Raw genomic sequence first — 19826 nt, 5'->3', positions numbered from 1 at the left:
GCCAGAGGAAGAGGTAAGGAAGCAGGTAGAGGTCCAGATTTGTGAGTGCAATCTAGAGAGATGGACCTGAGATGCCAGATGACTGTTCCTGTGTGTTGGTAGCCTCCTGCAGTATTTGTTGTGTACCTCTTGTGTGGTACTCAACAAGGATCATAACAGACATACCACTGTTTGACCATCACACAGATTATCACATGGAGAACCTAGTAATAGGCATCTGTGGCACTGATAAGCAACTGAAACAGTTGAAAATAAAGAAGGATGGAATCGCAGTTCTGATTTACCGAGAATACTCTTCTATACTGGCCCACTGGTCTCTTGCTTGGTTTTCATTCATCCAGAATCACTCACTCAGTGCAAAGTCCTGTGCAACCGGAAAAAGGCACAGACAATTCCTGTGTGGAAGAAGGGTAAAAGAACAGACTGTAAAATTACAGGCCACAATCTTTAATATCAATCTGCTTCTAATTCCTGAGTACATTCTAATTTTAAATATAATAAATGGGTCTGGTGCCCACTGCAGACTGTTAATGAAGGTCTGAGTATACACAATGTCCCAGATATGTGAGTAGCTCAAAGAGTTTTTCTGTAATAGTACTCTGTACATTGTCCTGGATGGTGAATGTTCATCAGAGACAATGTTACTGTCATGAGTACCACAAGGAAAAGCAAAAGGAATGCTTTCATTCTCTACATACGTAAATGATCTGATGGATATGGTGAGCAGCAATATGTGACTGTTTGCGGATGGTGTTGTAGTGTATAGGATTGTTAAATGACTGTTGTAGGATACAGGATGACAGAGATAATTGTTATTTGTTTTGATGAATGGCAGCATGTTCTAATGTAGAAAAATGCAGGGGATGCAGATGGGTAAGAAAAATAATCCTGTAATGTATGAATACAGTTTAGTGGTGTGCTTCTTGTCATGGTCACACCAACTAATATCAACGGATAATGTTGCAAAGTGACTTGAAGAGGAAAGAGCATGTAAGGCTGGTAGCAGGCACAACAAATGGTTGACTTCAGTTTACTGAGAGAATTCTACTAAAGTGCAGCTGATCTATAAAGGAGATAATGTACAAAACACTAGAAGGATTCATTCTTGAGTATCACTCCAGAGTTTGGGATTCCTGCCAGGTTGTATCAGAGGAGGACATCAAAGCAATTCAGAAGCATACTGCTATGTTTGTTACTGGTAGGTTTGATCAAAATGCATGTATTACAGAGATGCTTAATTAACTCACATGTGAATCCCAGATGAAGATAACAGTCTTTTCATAAAAAAAATGTCGAGAAAATTTAGAGAACCAGCATTTGTAGCTGATTGCAGAATGATTCTACTGCCACCAATGTTATTTCACACAAGTATTGCAAATACAGGATAGGACAAATTGGAGCTCATACGGAGGTGCAGATGCAGTCATTTATTCCTCGCTCCATTTGCGAGTGTAATACAAAAGTGAAAGACTAGTAGTGGTACGAGGTACCTTCCACCATGCACCACATAGTGGCTTGCAGAATGTGTATGTAGGTGTACTTCATGAGATAATTTCTAAATGAGTGCCCTTAATTATTGATTGTAAATGAGATCTTCATGAATCTCTCTAATCATCTATTGTTGCATCCTTTTATGGCATTATTTATTCTTTAATTCCAAATAAATTATTTTTTTTTACATATATATGTTTCATGTTTGTATCTACAACTTTTACTTTTGTTACTCTAGAGGAATAAAATCGCAGAACAGCTCTGAATTAAACATACCTACAGAGTACTGAATCCCACTGAAGACTTTCTATATTCATAAGCATTGTCCTGGATGCATTTGTAACATCTGTTATATGCAAACCTCCTTTGACACCACCCGTCAAATTCTGAAATGAAATGTAATAATAGTGCTAATTTAGGTTCATAGTCTAACTTACACTAAAATTTATGGCTTAAAGATGTATTAAGTACAAAAACTACACTTCATTATTACACAGATTCTACACTGGAAGAAATGATGAGAAGAGATGAAGTACACCAAAAGAGTTATTTTCCACATAATTTCTGGAAAATTCACTTGTTTAATGTGATGCAGTAACTCTTTGATGAAAATTAACACAAATACTGAAAAGGCAACCATTCAAAAAGGAAGTACGGATTTAGCCACACAAATGAAGAACTGAACACTGTAATTCGTCTTTGGAACTTATGTTACCATTACTGCCAAGCAGCATAAAAATACTTCAAACAGAAAACAACTTTTCTAGCTTTAAGAACAAAATATTCATTTTTCAGGGGAGTGCTTCTATTGAATGTTATGGTAGTTGTTCTCCTCAAAGTTAAGTACTGGCCAGCCTTTGTCTCTTTGTAAGTTTTGAAACATTCTTATTTGAATTTTCCATTTTATAGAAATGACAATTTATATAATTTCGCTCAATCTCTTTAGGAAAATTATAGGGCCGTTCCTTCAAAAAGTCAAAACCAAATTTCTGTTCAATCAGAACTTTAACTTCATTTCTAGTGTTCTCCTGGTCCTTGCTTGGCTTCAGATCTCTCTTCCCCATTAAAAAGAGTTTCTCATGTTGGTTAGAGTCAGAGTTTGGATTCAGATTCTAACATCAAGGTTAATGAAATGCAGCTACAATATTCCACTACTCATACAACTGGTCATCTTGACAACAATCAATCTTAGAAAGTTGTTAACACAGCTCACTCAGAAAGCAAAAAAAAAAAGAGGACCACATCACTGACAATTCATTGACTAGTTTGTTTACATTGATTTGTGCACTTTGTCCTATAGTTTCTAGAGCATTTCAAGAATGGCTGTCTCATAGACCTGTTGCTCTGACATAGCATATACTGCCTCTTGTTGATTTCTTACACACACTTTTATTTTTATTGCAGCATAAAATAAAAATAATAACAACAGCAGTGAAAATATTATAAAGATTTAAACAGTGGCAATATTACATAAAATATATTGAGTACATTAAATTATTATTTTTTGTCATAAAAAAGGATATAACAGAAATGTAGAATGCCATCAATACTCACTTAAAACACACTGGAAATACACAACTAAACTCTCACACTGCAAATAAATCACTGCCTCTCAATACAAAGTGTAATTGCAGTGACTGCAACTCATTTCAAAGAGCAGAAGCAAGATAGTCCAAGCAGTGGCAGCACCTATCCTGCTATGGCTACCTCGGCCAATTCGCAAATGAGATTAACAACAATAGTAACACTAGCCACAGCATGCCAGGAAGACTCACAGGCTAGCCAGACAGGCCCACTTCAGTACATCTGATAAGAGGGTGAACCATTGTGACCTCTGGCCACCACCCTGTTTGCATAGGTGCAAACACAATGCTTGGCTTTATTTAATTGGGCACACAGACCATTACAGCCAGTTCATCTCACGTTGCTATGGAATACTCATATCTATGACAACAATCAAGAATTACAACCAGGCTCCGAATCCTGGACTAGCATTTTGGAATATTCTATTATTCACTATCTATGCTTGGTGAGACTAACTGGACACTGTTTATGGGAATGGACTTTGGCTTCTGAACTAGACTCCTCAGTAATTGAGGCTGCAGTCTTTCAGTCATAACTGTAACAATTTGCGTACCTGTACATAATAAGCTTTACACACAGACTGTCAGCTCTACATGAAAGGAACTATTTCAAATAAAACAGTAACTTACACAGAGAAGATTTAGCATCTCCTAATTATGTAACTAAGAGAAACACTAGGATGAGTAGCTGTTTTCAACAATCAAAGCTTACTGTCCTCAATTACATCTTATGCCATCCCATTGCTCCATCACTGTTTTCCTAAGAAGAGACTTTATGGCATCGAAACAAATGAATCATTTATTACTGTTACAAGACTGACTTTCATAGAAGAGACTTCACTGGATCCAAGAAAATGGATCACTGACTTCTATCATTTCCTGAACTGTCTGAGATGAATATGTCTCCAAATTCTTTGAGATATTTCTGCACATAATCCAATTCCTGACAGAGTGACACAACTTTTACGTGTCTTAGCAGCAGCACAATAGTGCTGTAGATATTCCAGACATTTCTCACCTGGCTGGATGCAATAAGTGGTCTGTAAGGCCATAATGAAAATCACAACAGATGAGAAAAATCATTACAGAGGTATCATTATCTGCTCCACTGCTGCCAGGACTCAATTGAACTTGGCAAAAAAATATGTGTATTTGCGTAGCACACAAATTTTGAAGACATTCTGGAAGAAAAAATGACAAAGTGTTACACACTGTTCCACATGATTCGCTCCACTGTTATACATAGTGGTACACTTCAGATGTGTTCCATTCCAAATATCAATTACCACCATCCTCACTTTCAACACACCACGTATGCCTAGAATTTTAATTAAACAAAAATAAAATGTATCCAATGTTTTATTATACATACATCAAAAAAAGTTTTGCATCACCTCAGTTCCGAGAGTTCAGGAACCGGTACAGAAAATTGAAATTGATATCATAAACATCCCCCCATGAACCATGGACCTTGCCGTTGGTGGGGAGGCTTGCGTGCCTCAGTGATACAGATAGCCATACCGTACGTGCAACCACAATGGAGGGGTATCTGTTGAGAGGCCAGACAAACGTGTGGTTCCTGAAGAGGGGCAGCAGCCTTTTCAGTAGTTGCAGGGGCAACAGTCTGGATGATTGACTGATCTGGCCTTGTTACACTAACCATAACGGCCTTGCTGTGCTGGTACTGGGAATGGCTGAATGCAATGGGAAACTACGGCTGTAATTTTTCCCGAGGGCATGCAGCTTTACTGTATGGATAAATGATGATGGCGTCCTCTTGGGTAAAATATTCCGGGGCTAAAATAGTCCCCCATTCGGATCTCTGGGCGGGGACTACTCAGGAGGACGTTGTTATCAGGTGAAAGAAAACTGGTGTTCTACGGATCGGAGCATGGAATGTCACATCCCTTAATCGGGCAGATAGGTTAGAAAATTTAAAAAGGGAAATGGATAGGTTAAACTTAGATATAGTGGCAATTAGTGAAGTTCGGTGGCAGGAGGAACAAGACTTTTGGTCAGGTGAATACAGAGTTATAAATACAAAATCCAATAGGGGTAATGCAAGAGTAGGTTTAATAATGAATACAAAGATAGGAATGCGGGTAAGCTACTACAAATAGCATAGTGAACACATTATTGTGGCCAAGATAGATACGAAGCCCACACCTACCACAGTAGTACAAGTTTATTTGCAACCTAGCTCCGAAGATGACGAAGAGATCGATGAAATGTATGATGAGATAAAAGAAATTATTCAGACAGTGAAGAGAGATGAAAATTTAACAGTCATGGGTGACTGGAACTCGACAGTAGGAAAAGGAAGAGAAGGAAACGTAGTATGTGAATATGGAATGGGAGTAAGGAATGAAAGAAGAAGCTGCCTGGTAGAATTTTGCACAAAGCGTAACTTAATCATAGCTAACACTTGGTTCAAGAATCATGAAAGAAGGTTATATACATGGAAGAACCCTGGAGGTACTAAAAGGTTTCAGATAGATTATATAATGGTAAGACAGAGATTTAGGAACCAGGTTTTAAACTGTAAGACATTTCCAGGGGCAGATGTTGGCTCTCACCACAATCTATTGGTTATGAACTGTAGATTAAAACTGAATAAACTGCAAAAAGGTGGTAAATTGAGGAGATGGGACCTGGATAAACTGAAAGAACCAGAGGTTGTAGAGAGCTTCAGGGAGAGCATAAGGGAACGATTGACAAGAATGGGGGAAAGAAATACAGTAGAAAAGGAATGGGTAGCTTTGAGAGACGAAATAGTGAAGGTAGCAGAGGATCAAATAGGTAAAAAGACGAGGGCTAATAGAAATCCTCGGGTAACAGAAGATATATTGAATTTAATTGATGAAAGGAGAAAATACAAAAATGCAGTAAATGAAGCAGGCAAAAAAGAATACAAACGTCTCAAAAATGAGATTGACAGGAAGTACAAAATGGCTAAGCAGTGATGGCTAGAGGACAAATGTAAGGATGTAGAGGTGCATATCACTAGGGGTAAGATAGATACTGCCTACAGGAAAATTAAAGAGACCTTTGGAGAAAAGAGAATGACTTGCATGAATATCAAGAGCTCAGATGGAAATCCAGTAATAAGCACAGAAGGGAAAGCAGAAAGATGGAAGGAGTATATAGAGGGTCTATACAAGGGCGACGTACTTGAGGACATCAAACTCTTCACTGCTGTGAAGAGTTTGACATAACACTGAAAGACCTAAGTCGAAACAAGGTCCCGGGAATAGACAACATTCCATTGGAACTGCTGACGGCCTTGGGAGAGCCAGCCCTGACAAAACTCTACCATCTGGTGAGCAAGATGTATGAGACAGGTGAAATACCCTCAGACTTCAAGAAGAATATAATAATTCCAATCCCAAAGAAAGCAGGTGTTGACAGATGTGAAAATTACCGAACTATCAGTTTCATAAGTCGCAGCTGCAAAATACTAACGCGAATTCTTTACAGACGAATGGAAAAACTGGTAGAAGCCGACCTCGGCGAAGATCAGTTTGGATTCCGCAGAAATGTTGGAACACGTGAGGCAATACTGACCATATGACTTATCTTAGAAAATAGATTAATGAAAGGCAAATCCATGTTTCTAGCAATTGTAGACTTAGAGAAAGCTTTTGACAATGTTGACTGGAATACTCTCTTTCAAATTCTGAAGATGGCAGGGGTAAAATACAGGGAGCGAAATGCTATTTACAATTTGTACAGAAACCAGATGGCAGTTATAAGAGTCGAGGGGCATGAAAGGGAAGCAGTGGTTGGGAAGGGAGTGAGACGGGGTTGTAGCCCCCGACGTTATTTAATCTGTATATTGAGCAAGCAGTAAAGGAAACAAAAGAAACATTTGGAGTAGGAATTAAAATCCATGGACAAGAAATTAAAACTTTTTGGTTCGCTGATGACATTGGAATTCCGTCAGAGACAGCAAAGGACGTGGAAGAGCAGTTGAACAGAAATGGACAGTGTCTTCAAAGGAGGATATAAGATGAACATCAACAAAAGCAAAATGAGGATAATGGAATGTAGTCAAATTAAATCGGCTAATGCTGAGGGTATTAGATTAGGAAATGAGACACTTAAAGTAGTAAAGGAGTTTTGCTATTTGGGGAGCAAAATAAAAGGTGACAGTTGAAGTAGAGAGGATATAAAATGTAGGCTGGCAATGGCAAGGAAGGCGTTTCTGAAGAAGAGAAATTTGTTAACATCGAGTATAGATTTAGGTGTCAGGAATTCTTTTCTGACGGTATTTGTATGGAGTGTAGCCATGTATGGAAGTGAAACATGGATGATAAATAGTTTAGACAAAAAGAGAATAGAAGCTTTCAAAATGTGGTGCTACATAAGGATGCTGAAGATTAGATGGGTAGATCACGTAACTAATGAGGAGGTACTGAATAGAATTGGGGAGAAGAAAAATTTGTGGTACAACCTGACTGGAAGAAGGGATCGGTTGGTAGGACATATTCTGAGGGATCACCAATTTAATATTGGAGGGCAGTGTGGAGGGTAAAAATCACATACGGAGACCAAGAGATGAATACACTAAACAGATTCAGAAGGATATAGGCTGCAGTAGGTACTGGGAGATGATGAAGCTTGCACTGGATAGAGCTGCATCAAACCAGTCTCTGGACTGAAGACGACAACGACAACGACAACGACAACGACAACAACAACAACAACAACAACAACAACAACATAAACATCATTGCTCATGAAAACCACACATTGCATTGTTTTACTACCATATAATGAGACCTTCAGAGGTGCTGGTCCACACTGGTACCTCTAATACCCAATAGCACGTCCTCTTGCATTGATGCATGTCTGTATTCATCATGGAATACTATCCACAAGTTCATCACAGCACCGTTGGTCCAGATTGTCCCACTCCTCAATGGCAATTCAGCATAGATCCCTCAGAGTAGTTGGAGGGTCACGTCGTCCACAAACAGCCCGTTTCAATCTATCCCAGGTACGTTCAATAGGGTTCATGTCTGGAGAACACGCTGGTCAGGCAATGTCGTTATTCTGAAGGAAGTCATTCAAAAGGTGTGCATGATGGGGACACGAATTGTCATCCATCAAGACAAACGTCTCACCAATATGCTGCCGATATGGTTGCACTATCAGTCGGAGGATGACATTCACGTATCTTACAGCGTTACTTCCATGACCACCAGTGGCATAGTTTTGAATCCACCTGGCAGATTGTTAGCCTGGATGTGTCTTTTAGGCATCCAGCTTCCCACATCCCACTGTATAAGTACTGGACTGTTACCAACATTCATCCTCTGATACATGCTACACAAACATTCAGAACACTTTCTCAGATCTGCACATAGTATGCACTCTAGACAGACAGGTGGGTACACTGATTCTGTCCTAGGAAGTGACAAGGAGACTGAAGACCTTAGGTATTTAGTATCCTTAATACCAATAATAATCAGCAGCGGTATTGGTATATGCTTTGGAAAGCAGCAGTGCTGGTATACACTTAGGAAATTGTCTCTGTAACCCATCAATATTACATTTCTACCTCAGCAAGCTGGAATGACTCCACCTACTATTACTCTATCCCTGTTAATAATTTTTTCCTATTCATTTTCCACTTTTCATCCAAGTATCTATGAAGTACATGTGCAGTATGTACAAGAATCTATCAAAACTTTAATCAGACGTTACCTCACTTACAATTATTATTCAGGTTTTTCTTTTCAATGTGCTGATTCTAGTAGTGTAATTAGTTTTATTGGGAACCACATTATTTAAAAGTTATTAAGAACTGAAAACTTGACTACAATACAAGTTAGGGAACTTTGCTTGCATAAAATATGCTGACATCTCTCTTTAAAAAGAGTGGTATCCCAAGCTTGAAGTAACAGTATTTCAATTTCTGTGAAACTATGTAACTTACTAGATAATAAAAAAGTTCAAAAGCACCTAGATTTTTCATTGCAGATTGAGCCTTTATACTTCTTAAATTACAGAATTTAGTACAGTGCATTTGTTGTACTGACTTTTATGCACTGAATGACTTCCTTCACTAATTAATTAAGCCATTAATTAAGAAATTGCATAAATAACTTTAAAACTAAACATGGTGACTGTAGTTGTAAATGGGTTGTTCCCAATGTATGCACACAACATGTTCCATGAACTTTTATATTTTGTCAATGAAACACATATTCAGTAAACCAAATTATGCCATAACATATATCTCAGTCCAATTAGCAAAATCTAACGAAGCGTTTTTCAAATGATTATGTAGTTTCTTAAACACTAAAATGCTTATAAGCCAGTCGTTATATAACATACTCCACCTCAAAATAGTTAGTTCATGTTTGGAAATCTTATAGGATTTATGTGGAAGTTTGGGAAATTGTGGATAGTTTGTGTTATGTTCAAGTCCAAGGCCGGTAATGACATGACTAACATCTAAAAGGGAATCTGCACCTAAGTATCAAAATCTTAACATAATGCAGTTTCGTATTTTATATCTTTGTAATTTGGAAAATTTTCAGTTCATACCTAGACACCAATTATGCAGTGCTTCAAATCTACCTCATGCTTATACTCTATTAACTGCTCAGTGTCAACTAAATACATTTCTACGTTATTATCTGTCATCGGGCAAAATACTGTGTCCACCAACTGGGTAATTTTAAATCAACTTGAGAATGTTCATCTGTCAGACTTCAGTTACAAAAGCGCATGGTACCTGCCACTGTCAGATGCAATTGGGAAGATCGCTACTTACAAATAATCTTTTACACAAGAGCCGGAACTGGTCATCATGCTACTTATAATAAATGTGGGAAAAGTCACATTAATTAAAGTCGGTAGTGAATATTATTGGAAGCTTTCCCATACTACCATTTCACAGTAGATTTATGACATTTCTTCAATGAAACACTGAGTGCAGTATTTGCTTTGCAGGTAGGTCATGTCTCAACCCCTTAAGTCTGCTTTATGCCAGCTATAATGAGGACTACTGCAACTAAATACCCTCACCATAACTAACCTAACATGAAAATCAATGCTAAATGTTCTGCAGACAGTCATGTTGGCATTATGCTGTTGCATGGTGTGTTACATCATACATTGCCACTTGCTACTGTGAATTGCCCCACCGTACACAAACTTCACTAGAAACATAACTTGCATTTTCGAAGAATTCCTTGCAATTTTTGAGATTCTCCTTTTTTAACGTTACTCATGTGTGACTAATCTCTATTTATAGTTCAGTCACTTGAAGTTATTTGGAAACTTTATCATTTCAGCTAACATGTATATAGCTTCCATTTCTTTTTATCGGACATATTGCAAACATTCTTAATCTCTTGTTCTCCAAGTAAATATAGTTCCAGATTTAAAAAAATTTATACATGTATACAGGACGTAACAATAGAAGATATTTCTGTTAGCAACTGAGGACAGTGTGCTGAATAACATTACATCAGTATTTACTTCATTTGCAGACTAATAATTCCAGCTACTATGAGTAGTATGTCTTAAGTTGGTTAGCACCTTCAAATACATGTGGCAAGAGCAAACGATCAATGCTTAGTTTTCCCTGAGCAGTGAGTCCTGTGTTGAAGTGCGGGAGTGTGGATGCAAGGGATCTGATCTATCCTCGGAGGTGAGTTGCAACCATGCAGAAATCATCAGATTGTAGTCATCCTTTCTGTGATTTACAGTTATTACGTTGACGTACTACTTTCAAATCACTTATGTGTATGTCCCATTATAAATACATTAAGTTTTAGCAGGTAGTGGGCAGTGGGTCCAGTGCTGAAGTGTTGGTGCATGGACACAATGGGTTTGATCTGTTGTGTAAGTAGGTGTGTACCCACGCAAACACAGTTAGAAATCGGAAACTAACGTAGTCCGAACTCAAGTTTCTTTTTATTTCATCACATATAAGATGTTGTCAAGTAAGAGAATACACAAAAGAGAATCAACAACAAAGAGTAAAAAGGTAGGTATGAGAATCACAGTTGACGGCTCTCTTCTCTGTGACTCCCGTGAGACCGTGCGAACTGTGGAGAATAATCTCTGTGGTTGGTACGAATTTTACGTGTCGGCTGCAATCGACTTGTGCGGTAGTCGCCACATGAGCCCCCTTGGTGAGAGCAGAGCTCAGATGTTCCTCTCTGTAGCAGGCAGGGAATTGCACTTGTCTGCCAGAGCGCGTGGTGCATCAAGGCTGCTGCTTTATTGACTGCAGAGGTAGCAGAGTGGGGTTCTACATCGTTGTCTTGTACTGATCGCTGCGCGACGCTGACATCGCTGGAGTATCTTGAAGTATATAAGCAGGTTTCACTCTACTTAGTGATATGGTGGCTTGTTTCCCATTCAGTACTATGTCTAGGTGTGTGCATCTCTGCATATCACACGATGAGGTCCAGTGTATGGCAGTTGTAGTGGTGATTTGACATCATCTGTGCGTAACAATACATGCGGGCAAGTTTTTAAATTGTTGTGCATGAATGTTACCGGGGCTCCATGTCTGGATGCTTTCGCAGGTTTGATTTTCTTGATTGTTTCTCTCAATCCTTGTTAATATTCTGACTGGTCATCTGCATTCGGTACCCCTGAGTCGTCAGCAAACTCTCCGAGCAGAGGTATTGCTTCTCCATAGACCAACTATGCAGTGGAGACGTCCATATCAGGTTTAAAGATCATCCCAAGACCTAACAGTACAATGGGTAATGCTTCTGTCCATTTAGTACTGTGGCACATGAGTGCTGCTTTTAAGGTACAGTGCCATCTTTCTACCATCCCGTTGCTTGCCGGATGGTAGGCGGTGGTGCGGTGATGGCAGTATCGGCAGAATCTTGCTAACTGGGCAAATAGTTCTGATTCAAATGGTCGTCCTCTGTCAGTTGTTATATGGAGTGGGCAGCCAAACCTCGATATCCAAGTTGACACGAATGCCGTTGCCAGAGTTTCCGCCAAGATTTTATCGGTAGGTATTGCTACCGGCCAGCGTGTATACCTGTCAATGATTGTTAGCAGGTAGCGATTACCATCTGAAGGTGGAAGAGGTCCTAAGACATCCAAATGAATGTGTGAGAAGCGTGCCTTGACATCCAGGAATTTTCCGATTGGAGGGCGCACATGTCTGCTCACTTTGCAAAGCTGACAGAGTGGGCAAGATCTAGTCCAGTTATGGCAATCGCGGTCTATTCCTGGCCATACAAATCTTTTGGACACCAGTCTGGTAGTTGCTCGAACACCGGGGTGACATAGGCCATGGAGACAATCAAACACTCTTCTGCGATGTGTGATTGGAACGTAAGGGCGTGATCGACCATGTTGTACGTCACAATGTAATCGTACGTCTTCCCCAGGAGCGTCAACTAGCTGTAACTTCAACCATGTGTTGTTGTCACTCAACAGGGTATTTAGCTCATCATCTTCCTGCTGGGCTTGCACTAGTTCTGCCATAGTTATAGGCTGTGTTATACTGGATACTCGTGACAATCAGCTACCACGTTAGTTAAACCTGAGATGTGGCGTAAGTCTGTGGTGAATTGACTTATGAACTCCAATTGAGAATACTGCCTTGGGGAGCATTTGTCACTGTTCTTGTTGAATGCGTAATTCAAGGGCTTATGATCGGTAAAAATTGCAAAATCACGAGCTTCAACTTGTGGTCTGAAGTGTTTGATCGCTAAATATATAGCCAAAAGTTCTCTATCGTAAGCACTCCAGCGTCGTCGTGCTGGTGACAACTTGTGTGAATAGTATGCCAGAGGTTGCCATGCCCCATCCACCAATTGTTGCAGGGCTGCACCAACACCAAACTGGCTAGCATCCACCACCAGTGCCAAAGGTGCTTCTAGTTTAGGGTGCACCAACAGTGCAGCCTGAGCCAGGCTCTGACATGTCACTTCGACTGCTGCATCAGATTCCTCATTCCATTGTATGGTTGCATTGCTGCGAACCTTTGGGCCAACTAATAACGCGTTTAACAGTGCCTGCTGTTCAGCTGTCCGTGGTAGATGCCTTCTGTAAAAATTTGACATGCCTAGGTATCTTCTTAATTCTTCAAGCGTAGTAGGCTTGGGCATGTGTAGAATAGCCTCAACTTTTCCGGGTAAGGATGCTGAACATGTAGCGGATATGCGATGACCTAGAAATTCCACTTCAGGTTGGCCAAACAGGCATTTCGCTGTATTTAACACTATTCCAAACTTCTCTAAGCGTTGGAGTACTTCTTTTAAATGCTGCTTCTGCTATTCATTGTTTGTGGAATATATGAGAACGTCATCCAGGTAGGCGAAACAGAAGGGCAATACTCTTAATACAGAATCCAGAAAATGCTGTCATGTCTCTGCAGCATTTCGCAGCCCAAACATCATGAAATTACTTTCAAACAATCCAAAGAGTGTTATTATGGTGGTCTTTGGTATGTTTTCTGGTGCTACAGGAATTTGTGTATAGGCCTTTGCGCAATCTAGCACAGTAAAGACTGTGGCGCTGTGCAGCGCATGATTGTAGTCCCTTAACAAAGGTACAGGATAATGATCCGGAATAGTTCTGGTGTTCAGTGCTCTGTAGTCACCACACGGATGCCAGGCTCCACCTTTTTTTGGTACGAGGTGTAAGGCCGACACCCATGGACTGGATGACGGGCGTATAATTACTTCTTTAAGCATTGGCTCGAATTCCGCTTTAGCTATAGCGAGGCGTTCCGGTGCTAGTCTCCTAGGTCGATATGACACAGTCCGTAGTTTTTATGCACTGTACTGTATCATGCAACACTTTCTGCGGTGCTCCTGGCGGTTTCGTTAATTCAGAAAAATCCGCTAGGATTGCACCGTACTCTGCATCTGCCATTTGAATTAACTTAATACTGGTATAATCTGTGTCACGATAATAACAAGCCATTGATAGGTTGGTGAGACTGTCTATCAGGCGAGCATTGGCCGAGTCTGGCAAAAGTCTGAAGTGTGATAAGAAATCGGCTCCTAGTACTGCTTCTGTGACGTCTGCTACCATGAAATTCCATTTAAAATCTCTACGGAGTCCCAAGTTCAGAGTCTCTTGTTGTAATCCGTATGTTGAAATCTGCGAATTGTTGGCAGCGGATAAGTTAAATGCAGTGCGCGGCTGGCAACAATGCAAGGACTGTCTTGTTAGTATACTGAGGTCTGAACCGGTGTCGATTAAAAATTTCCTGCCTGACGCACGATCTGTTATAAAAAGGTGTCGAGATGCATGAAGGTAGGAGGTAACGTCTACTGCCACTTTCCGCTCCGATTTGGAGAAAGAGCATGGGCTAATGCATTTACGTGCTTGCTCTCCATACCCACTATGATACCAACAAATAGTCTGCATGTTCTCGGTTGTAGATTGCGACGCAGAATGACTTCTCTGTCGTCGTCAACTACGGCATCTCTGATTGACAATAATGCCATTCGACATTAGTTTCGAGAGCTGTGTGCCTAGGAGATCAACCTTGGCGGTTAGTGCATCATAATCCGCCCGAGACACCGTAGTAGATGCAGCTGATACGCTGACAGGTATGTCTACAACACTGACCTGTGTGTTTGGCATGATGGCTTCCAGTATGCGGTCGGCGAGTTCTGCTACCACATCCAGTGACGTCTCACTCTACATGGCGATGACTGCCTTTACCTGCGATGGCAGGCGGGAACTCCACAGGGTACGCAGAAGGCTGTCTGGAATCGTGCCGGGGTCCACCTTGCTGCAGAGATGGCGCAGGAACTGCAAAGGTTTCTGGTCACCGATTTCTTCTTGCGTCAATACTTGCCGGATTCTATCTTCTTGAGAAACGCCTAAGCGTCGTATCAGTTCAGTCTTTATCCATTCATATGCATTCTCTGTCGGAGGGGCTGTTATGATATCCTGAAATTCAGTAGCGTAACAATGATCGAGTTGGCTTACTACAAGGGAAAACTTAGTTGTTTCAGCAGTTATTCCCGCGTATGTGAAACTTGCTTCCACCAGTGCGAACCACAGCGTTGGGTTGTGTGGCCAAAAGGGTGAAAAGCAAACCGCTAATCTTGATACTGCTGGCGTGTCCATATCCATATCTCCTGTTTGTTTTGCAGTCGGGGTCACCAATGTTGCGTAAGTAGGTGTGTAGCCACGCAAACACAGTTAGAAATCGGAAACTAACGGAGTCCAAACTCAAGTTTCTTTTTATTTCATCACATAACAGGTTGTCAAGTAAGAGAATACATAAAGGAGAATCAACAACAAAGAGAAAAAAGGTAGGTATGAGAATCACAGTCAACGGCTCTCTGCCGGCCGCGGTGGTCTCGCGGTTCTAGGCGCTCAGTCTGGAACCGCTCGACTGCTACGGTCACAGGTTCGAATCCTGCCTCGGGCATGGATGTACGTGATGTCCTTAGGTTAGTTAGGTTTAAGTAGTTCTAAGTTCTAGGGGACTGATGACCACAGATGTTAAGTTTCATAGTGCTCAGAGCCATTTGAGCCAACGGCTCTCTTCTCTCTGACTCCCGTGCGAACTGTGGAGAATAATCTCTGTGGTTGGCGCGAATTTTACGTGTCGGCTGCTATCGACGTGTGCGGTAGTCGCCACAAATCTATCCTTGCAGGTGTAGTTCACTTAGTGATGCAGTTGCAACCATGCAGAAAGCATCATGCTGAACACAATAGAAAAGGCAAAGAGTGGAAAACATCAAAAACACACCATTTTACCTTTTGTATCAGTAGTTTGGTTCTGAAGACGGATGCTAAGTAAGTGTTGTAATTACAATTAACTTTAGCTGCCCACACATATCTGCCTGTTCAGGTAAGCATAGCTTAGGATGAGTGCCCACCCTCCCTCCTCCCTACTGCACATGCAGCGTCACTGCCTGGTGGTGCAGCAGAAGGGGCATGGGCAGAAGAATGCATCTACACGCATCGCACTATTGAACTATACATAATGCAATGTGTAGATTATGCAATAAATTTACTATTTTTTAACACTGTTTATGTTTATTTATGTAAAATAAGATGTTCCATTCCCCACTTCAACTTCACCCTTTCAGGGGTCTTTTTTTTACTGCCTGAAGTAGCCTATGTTACTTCTCACGGTTCAAGCTATCTCCATACAAAATTTTGTCTAAATTATTTCAGCAGTTTAGCTGTGAAAACTTAACAGGCAGAGTTACTTACACATTTAATAATACTATTATGGAAGTACGGATTAAACATCTTGTGGATTGTACAGGGTGGCATAGATAAAAGTAGGCTGCATAAGTATAAAGGAAATGCAGTGGAATTACAGAAATGAACTAAAATGGGCTTACCATTTATTTACAATGAAAAATATACTGAAAAATATATTTATAAAAGATACTGAAAATGACCCCTGCAGCGTCAATACACAGCTGTGCACCTCATATTCAGATACACCTGGTGTAAAGCTCGGATACTGAAGGCGGCAACTTCATGGCCGAGTTTGTCTTTCAGTTCCTTTAGTGTGTTTGGATTCGTTTCATAGATCTCCCTCTTCAAGTGTTCTCATAGAAAAAAATCACATGTTATTATATCTGACAAACATGGTAGCCATAAATGTTTGCTGGCAGCTCATTCCTCAGTGAAGACATCATTGACTCATTCCAGGGATACCATACACATGTGGTGTGTTGCTGGAAGATGGAGCATTGCCTTTCATATTCAGTGCGTTGGGCACAAAATGTATCAAAAATTTCAATATATTCAACAATGTTGAGGGTAGTGTCAAAAAACATCAGCTCAATGATGCACATTCCTGTTCTACTCCACCAAATACCAATTTTTTTTTTTTGTCATGGAGTGGTTTCTGACACACAATGTTAGGGTTCTCCACTGCCAAGTACCATAGGTTTCTTCTATGGAGGAAGTCTTTTGCAGACCACAAAGTGAAACAGTTGTATTCACCGATGAAACAAACTGAAGTGCTGACAGAAGAATGCTGACAATAGATTATTGAATAAAACTGAACATTGTTGCAGCTGTTTACCCTACTTCAGAAGTCAAAATATTGCATTTGCATTCAAAGGGGAGGCAGGCTGCTTTTAACTGTGCCAACCTGTATAAGCACTGTATTTGTTGAATCACATTAAGTAGAACATATCAACCAATAAAACAATTTTCACAAATGTGATAAAAGTTCAAAAGTTAAAGAGTAGATAACTTATTCAAGGAGTAAATTTTTTCCCTAGTTAATGTTATATCCTTCAAATCAATAAATATCTTGTGCTTCACACTTTCCAAAGTAGCTCATGTTCTTCCTAAGGGTTCACACTACCACTATACCAAATTTCATCAAAATCAGTTGGCTGCACTTCTGCAACTATGCATACAAGAGCTTCAACGGATTGGAAACAATAGACAACCACTTGCAGTCTACAGGTTTATTAAACTTTGACCATGTTTTCAATAGTTTTAAAGCTGTATTCTTTAGAAGGTATTGTAGACAGAATCACATATTATCTATATCTTATGCAGGAGCCATTGACTGTCTACTAAATGTGTGTATCACACAAATCATGTGATTAAGTAGGTGACACTCACATGTACTAGACAGAATCAATGACTCCCACATTGGATACAGATAATATGTGATTCTATGTACTATACCTTCTGAAGAAGATAGTTTTAAAATTGTCAAAACCATAGTCCAGGTTTAAAAATCTGTATTTTGAAACTCGTTGGCTGTCATTTCCAATCCACTGAAGAATTAATTTTGCAATTATAATTTTAGTGTGGATGAGAAATCATTTGACTCTTCTCCAGTACAATCTGTGTTGGTAAGCACTTAACACCAAGGAATAAAAATCTAACAGCATCATTATGTTGAAGCATGCCCACAACAAATGTGGGGCTTGTAGTGTGATAGAATCTTCAATTGCAATGTTATTTGCAGCCTGAGATATGTATGACCATTTTTTTTTCCTTTTTTAAACATAATTAAGGAGTTTTCACTCATTATGGTCAGTAAAATAATTTAAAAAATATTAATTTTTTGCGATTCATGTTGAATCAGTGGGCATCGAAACAACATTGTCACAAGTATTTCATTGGGAGAGAATCATTATTGCACCAGTCAGAGTGACACATTCCGCTAACAGCCCTGTGACCACTACTACTGTAATTGTAATTTTCTTTTTTTAAAGGGGCATGTAAAAGATGTATGGATTTTACCTTTGTAATGTTTCATTTCTATCATGTATATAGTAGTGAAAGGTTGTTTGCCCTGTAATATACTGAAGACCATGTAATGTTGATAACAACAGAAACACATTTATTAATTGTGAAGTTATGTTACTATAATGGAAAAATAAATACTTTTATTAGTGAGAACTGCAAATAAATAAGCTGGCTGACAGAGTTTTATTGGAAGTTAAATGACTGGTGAATGAAGTGAAATGTTTATACTATTACAAAGTACAAAACAAGAAGAACAATTCACTGCTGAACTATTAATGTGGAAAAATTTACAATCTATTAAATTCATACAGTTCTTAAATATTAAAATTTAGGTAAAAGTAAACAAAGAATGACATGCAGACACTGTATGAGGTCTGTTCACAAAATTCTGGAACATTCTTAATTTCAAGCCATGGTGTGTTGGAGTGAAATGCGGTTGGCATCCCTGCACACCCCTGTGTTAAATGTGTAACTGCCACAAATTTCATTGTTGTATGTCTATTAATTACTGTTCAGTGCTGTATTGAGCAGAACATGAGTTAGAGGAGCAAAACATTTGCATTAAATGTTGCATGAAACTCAAGAAAACCTGTATAGAGATACACCAAATGATGCAGAAAGCATACGGTGATGAGTGCTTAAGCCGCACTCAGTGTTACGAATGGTTCACATGGTTTACAAATGGCCAGACAGATGTTGAAGACCTCAATCAGGATGGCCTTCGACGTCTATCGATGACGATCACGTCAGGGATGTCAACAAAATTTGGCATGCCAATCGAAGACTGACTGTCCAAGAGATTGCAGCAGAATGTAACAATTGAGTTAGATAATGTCATGAAGTCCTGACAGCATCTTGGCATCCACTGTGTGGCTACCAAGTGCATCCCATGGTTCACGAGTCAAGACAAGAGAGATCTTCACCTCGCAATCTGCGAAGGGCTTTCGAATTGCACAAATGAGAACAAGCTGTTCCTTAAGAGAATCATAACTGGTGATGAGATGTGGGTCTATGGTTATGATGTTGAGACCAAGGTTCAATCTTCACAATGGGCCAGGAAACATTCTCCAAGACCAAAGAAAGCTCGTCAGGTCAGGTCAAATGTCAGAGCCATATGATCTTTTACAGAAGCTCAAAATTTAGTGTGGACTTCAATGCGAGATGCTTATAACAGTTTCCCTACTGAAACCTTGTCTTGAAACCTGGCAGAAAATCCAGAGAGGTTCTGGTCATTCTTTGACTTTGAAAGATTAGTTCATCATGAATTCGTGCCACAGGGAAAAACTGTTAATCGATGGTACTGTCAGTATATGTTACAATTCCTGCAAGAAATTGTGAGAAGGAAATAGCCTGAAATGTGGTGAGACAATTCATGGCTCTTGAATCATGATAATATACCCACACATTCATCCCTATTGGTGCATGACTATTTCATAAAAAACAAAATCATTGTCCAGCCTCATCCTCTGTACCCTCCAGACCTGGCCCCTGCAGACTTTTTTTTACTTCCAAAGTTGAAAAACTCATTGAAAGGACAAATATTTGTGT

At 39.8% G+C, this 19826-nt stretch overlaps 1 protein-coding gene across 1 annotated transcript in view; it reads right to left on the bottom strand.

The window, feature by feature from the left end:
• LOC126456202 (glycerol kinase-like) overlaps nt 1-19826 on the bottom strand; it is a 213854-nt gene that overhangs the window by 138940 nt on the left and 55088 nt on the right. The window contains exon 5 of the mRNA XM_050091956.1: nt 1768-1877. Coding sequence (XP_049947913.1) covers nt 1768-1877 — 110 coding nt within the window. The remainder of the gene's footprint in view (nt 1-1767; nt 1878-19826) is intronic.

The sequence above is a fragment of the Schistocerca serialis genome, chromosome 2, assembly GCF_023864345.2.
Source record: "Schistocerca serialis cubense isolate TAMUIC-IGC-003099 chromosome 2, iqSchSeri2.2, whole genome shotgun sequence".
Taxonomy (NCBI): Eukaryota; Metazoa; Arthropoda; class Insecta; order Orthoptera; family Acrididae; genus Schistocerca; species Schistocerca serialis.
The sequence above is the reverse complement of the archived record's forward strand: the minus strand, read 5'-3'. Positions and strand labels throughout refer to the sequence as shown.